Source organism: Acinonyx jubatus, chromosome B3 (assembly GCF_027475565.1).
Source record: "Acinonyx jubatus isolate Ajub_Pintada_27869175 chromosome B3, VMU_Ajub_asm_v1.0, whole genome shotgun sequence".
Classification (NCBI taxonomy): domain Eukaryota; kingdom Metazoa; phylum Chordata; class Mammalia; order Carnivora; family Felidae; genus Acinonyx; species Acinonyx jubatus.
The window spans coordinates 144,276,899-144,278,485 of record NC_069386.1 but is presented as its reverse complement, the minus strand read 5'-3'; the positions used below and the strand labels follow the sequence as shown (position 1 = coordinate 144,278,485).

At 61.6% G+C, this 1,587-nt stretch overlaps 1 gene segment (V, D, J or C); it reads left to right on the top strand.

Annotated features, from left to right (window-relative positions):
• Positions 1–1,242: 1,242 nt before the first annotated feature.
• The window catches only part of LOC128316151 (immunoglobulin heavy constant gamma 4-like), a 65,056-nt gene continuing 64,711 nt past the window's right edge, over positions 1,243–1,587 (top strand). The window contains 1 exon segment of the C gene segment in view: positions 1,243–1,378. Within this exon segment, the coding sequence occupies positions 1,258–1,378 (121 nt within the window).

Sequence of the window (1,587 nt, the reverse complement as noted above, 5' to 3'; positions counted from 1 at the left end):
GGACCCAGCCTTGGATCTGCTCTTATTTCTGAAAGAAAGAAGGAAAATGCGCAGGGGAGGCCTTCAACATTTTGATCATTGTGTGCTCGTGACTCAGGAATGATGGCGGATGGAGGTCCGGGTCTCCTGTGTGCCCTGTGGCCCACCACCAAGCTCCCCCTCGCCTGCCTTACAGCCCGTGGGGTTTTGGCTAAGCCAGGAACCATAGTGCTAACCAGGGCCACCGTGACCGACAGCTCTACAGAAACCCAGTGCCAGAGCACTCCCAGGGCAGCCAGCTGCTCATTCTCTGGGGCTCACTGCAGGGCCAGGGGCGGGAGTCGCTGGGCAACCCAACGAAGCCGGGGGAGGGGAGGGAGTGGTGTTGAGCTGGTCACAGAAGGCCAGGGGATTTCCCAAGTGGTCATGACAGAGAGACGCGTTCCAGCCAGAGGGACGGACTGGGTCGCCAAGGCCCCGGGGAAGGCATGGTGTATGCAGCGGACTGGGTGCTGGGGCGCAGCTAGGCCAGTGGTTCAGGGAGGGAGGGCAACACTGGGCCCCAGGCAGTGAAGGTCATCGGAAGGCAGAGCAGCAAGAACGTGACCTCGGGACCAAAGGGAGTCGGTGTCGGGAAGGACATCCAAAGCCCAGGCCAGGAGACTGAGGTCAGGAAGGAACATGCCAGGGCCCAGGGTGGATCATCTCTTCAAGCAGAAAATGACTTTCTAGTTCCTGGGGCTCCCTGGGGACCCTGGCTGTGGGGGGTTCTGCAGTCCCCAGCACAGGGACAGCTCACTGTGCCTATGATTACTTCCAGTTTTGGGGCCAGGGCACCCTGGTCACCGTCTCCTCAGGTGAGTCCCCCTTGCACCTGCTCTGGAGGCCTCAGGCCAGGTCCCTGGGCCGGTCACAGCTCCACCATGGGCTGAGTGCCTGAGGCCTGCTGGGCCCCAGCCCCATTATGGACTAGCCTTTAGAGCTGACAGGGCCCCTGGTGGTAAGCAAGCTGAGAGCCGGCAGAGAGAAGAGAAGCCCCGGGGACAGGTGTTGGCTGGAAGGAGAAGTTGTGGCAGAGCAGGGTTGGGGCCAGGCCTGGATATTTGTGTGCTAGGGGCTGGCCTGGCACACTAGAGTCGCTATGAGCTTGACATGTGGGGATGGGGCATCCCGGTCACCATCTCCTTGAGTAGTTGCACCCCTGCCTGCCTCCCTCGTGCCCTGGGGTTGGGTGGCTGGGGGCAGGGAAGCCAGCTGTGTCCGCCGCATCCTTGGGGAATGAGTCCCAGCCCGTGCAAGGGGCCAGGGAAGATTTTTGTCTGGGGAGAAGCAGGGACTGTATCCCTGTGCAATACTTTTGGTATCTGGGGCCAAGGTACCCAGGTCACCGTCTCCCAAGGTAAGATGACTTTCTGTCTGCTCCCTCTGTCTCGGGGCTGAGGAAGAAATATCCGGAGGCTCCTTGGTCTGTGTGGGGCCTTCTGGGGAGCCCAGAGGGCTGCTTCTGAGGCTGTGGGGCTCCCACCTTGCCGATGGCCTTTCTGCAGGGAGCGGGGACTCCAGCCTGTGGAAGGCAGGTTGGCAGAGGGGGCTCCGTGTCCAGGGCTG